Here is a 3,225-nt window from a genome sequence, read left to right as displayed (position 1 = left end):
CCCAGTTTCACAATGTCCTCGGACCAGGGGATGTCTAGAATCTCGTCCTCATATCTTGGACCACGGTTGATACCTCTACTCTGCAGTAGTCTTTAGGGATGTCAGCACCATGGTATTTAGGTCCTCCTGGGATCGCTTTGCCCGTGGCTACTTCCCTTGTACGATGATTGTTAATCCCATATCTTATGACAAGGGAGCAAGGTGTAGAACTAACAATGTCGTCAACTGGATAGTGATCCTTATTTGCCGTAGATACGACACTGCTTGGAATGATTGTTTCACTTGATGCCACCAATGGTTGCGACACCACTGGGACTAGCTGCATTTGGGGAGCTTGAGTGCTCATTTGGGTAGCTGCATTTGACATGGCACTTGCTAGTTTCTGCATCAACTCAGGAGGAGGATTTTCTAGCAACTTCTCCATCATATCTTGGAAGTCTTTCCTAGCCTCTTCCTGAAAATAATTTTCCATTTGATCCTTGTACCGATCACGTTTCTTATACTCATTTGCCCATTGAGGGCCGAATCCATCCTTCCATCCTTCTTTGGATGAGATGCCTCGAACATGGCCAGGATGCTCGGGGTTACCGAGGCCAACACTAAGGATGTCCCTCTCCCTTCGTGGTGTAAACTTGCCTTCCTGCTGCATGCCTGCCACAGCAAAGATGCTCTTCATTGCTTCATCAAGCATTGGGTCTTCAAAGGACACACCCGTCTCGGTTTCCTTTGGTTTCCGAGCACGGATCCAATTCGCGGACCTTTCACCAACTTGCTCGGACAACACTGGCAACCCTGCTGCCTTCTTCGCAGCCTCTTCTTGCCTCCATTTAGGAACTTGGTGCCGGTAACCACCTGTGCCTAGATGGTGGTGGTACTTGTTCCTCTTTGCGAGCTGGGAGTTGGCTTCACTCCGAGCTAAGAAGTTAGGGTCATTCCTTTGCTCTAGAAAAACAGCCCACTGCCCTTTAGTAATATTGTATTTGGATGTCGGATCCATCCCTATCTTTGCATACTTGACATTCATCTCCGACCTCCAATTTTGGAAACTAACCGCGCATTGCTTCATTGTATATGCCTTCACTAAATCTTCTGGCACATTCCTAGGAAACTGGAACCTAGTCTTAATCTTATCCCAAATTTTGATCTTGTGATTATTCGACACACCGGCCCAGTTCTTAACTGTGATATCAAGAAAGTCCCTCACACAGAAACCAATTGCGTTCCTGTATTTGGGTAGGGCCTCCTCTGGAGCTAGGGGCTGTCCGGTAGGGCTCACATCTGTGATGGCATATGTGTCATCTGGAAATTGGTTCAACCCTCTCTCGCCTCGTTTCAAACCTTGTCGCTTCCTTTTCCTAGACTGACTTGGCCTCTCAGGGCTCGTCATTCCTGTCGTCGGTTCCGGTGCGTCTTCGTGTGCCACTTCCTCCTGAGACATCATCTCTCTAAACTGAGACATTGCCTCCTGAGTATAGACATGTGAATCATGGGCGTGTTTATATGTAGGAACTATGAATAGAAATCATTTAATTATATGAAATCGTGAATGTCTCTAATTTACCTCATCGGCTTCTGGATTGTAATCGGGGTCACGTGCCAATTCACGACGAGTCTTCCTCACTTCTGGAGGCTCCATGTCGTCGCTAGCTTCTTGTTCATAGGACGAACCTGATGCTTCGCCCGTTTCTACTTGTTTCTAACCTCACGAGCTTGTTCGATAGGGTCAGTTGACCCTTCTACTTGCTCCGTGGGTTGGGACTGCAGTGCTTCGTCCTTGTGCGGAGAACTCATCGCAGAAATCTATGTAATTTATGCATAAAATTAAATTTATGTATCCTGGGGTATATACACTAATATTACATACACTAATATTTATTGATTCAATCACATGCGCAAATCATACTTTCTTCAATCACATAAAGTGCACAGTAAATTCTACAAAAATTACAGTAGCTTCTACATACTATCCATAGTCTACTACAGAAATTTCATTGCATTTGAATAAACATAGCAATCTCTATGAAAAAGAGAAATTAACATTGCAATTAATCATGTGAGAGCAAGATTAAATGCACAAATCATTTTTACATTTTCAAACACATGACCATATTATATATAAAACTGATACAACAATATCATAGAATTGTACTGGAATAATATTTTTTATTTTTACATTTTTATTTACAATTATAAACCATTTATCATGCCCTATGCAAGTTAAATCCATAACTTATTTATACATCATACATATATGAATTATTAAATATATATATAAAGAATTAAAGATATAAGACATATATAAATAATTAAATAATTGAATACATATATTATTAAATAGACATACACATATTTCATTACATCATACATATATGAATTATTAAATATATATAAAGAATTAAAGATATAAGACATATATAAATAATTAAATAATTGAATACATATATTATTGAATAGACATACAAATATTTCATTACATCATACATATATGAATTATTAAATATATATATAAAGAATTAAAGATATAAGACATATATAAATAATTAAATAATGGAATACATATATTATTAAATAGACATACACATATTTCATTACATCATACATATATGAATTATTAAATATATATATAAAAAAACTCAAATCTCACTTCTCCCTCACTGGGCCGGCTTTGAGCCGGCCCACGGCGGCTCTGCCAGGCGGGGCCCATGGTCGGGTCGTCCCCTACCTCGGCCGGCCCTCTCTCTCCCACCGCACTTGCCGCCGCAGCCGCACTCGCCAGCGCCGAAGCCGCACCCACCACCTACCGCTGCCGCTGCCGCACCCGCACCCGCACCCACCACCCGCCGCTGCCGTAGCCGCACCCGCACCCGCCTCGCACCAGCCGCCGCCGCAGCCGCACCATCGCAGCCGCACCCGCCTCGCACCGCCGCCGCCCGCCTCTATCCCCCGTTCACTTCTCTCCTTGGCTGGCCACCTAGAGCAGAGGAGCTTACCTCGCGCGAAGACGTCGAAGGGCTCCGAGGCGTCGCAACGGCGGGCAGAGCTAGCGTGCGACGGCGGCGGAAAAAACCGACAGCCTGACGGCGTACCTTTTGTCTGAATGAACAGGGCGCCAGGACTTAGAAAATTTTCGGGCGGAGAAGAGTCAGGGTTATATAGGGTGGCATTAGTACTGGCGGTTGGCTTAGCCAACCGCCTGTAGAAACCATTTGTACAAGCGGTTGGCTT

The 3,225-nt window shown here is 43.8% G+C and overlaps 1 protein-coding gene across 1 annotated transcript in view; it reads right to left on the bottom strand.

Moving 5' to 3' along the window:
* The window catches only part of LOC110436423, a 28,535-nt gene extending 25,636 nt beyond the window's left edge, over window positions 1-2,899 (bottom strand). Inside the window, exon 1 of the mRNA XM_021463520.1 lies at window positions 2,802-2,899. Coding sequence (XP_021319195.1) covers window positions 2,802-2,899 — 98 coding nt within the window. The remainder of the gene's footprint in view (window positions 1-2,801) is intronic.

This window comes from Sorghum bicolor, chromosome 6, assembly GCF_000003195.3.
Source record: "Sorghum bicolor cultivar BTx623 chromosome 6, Sorghum_bicolor_NCBIv3, whole genome shotgun sequence".
NCBI lineage: Eukaryota > Viridiplantae > Streptophyta > Magnoliopsida > Poales > Poaceae > Sorghum > Sorghum bicolor.
Note: the sequence above shows the minus strand (reverse complement) of the source record. Positions and strands in the feature narration are given on the sequence as shown.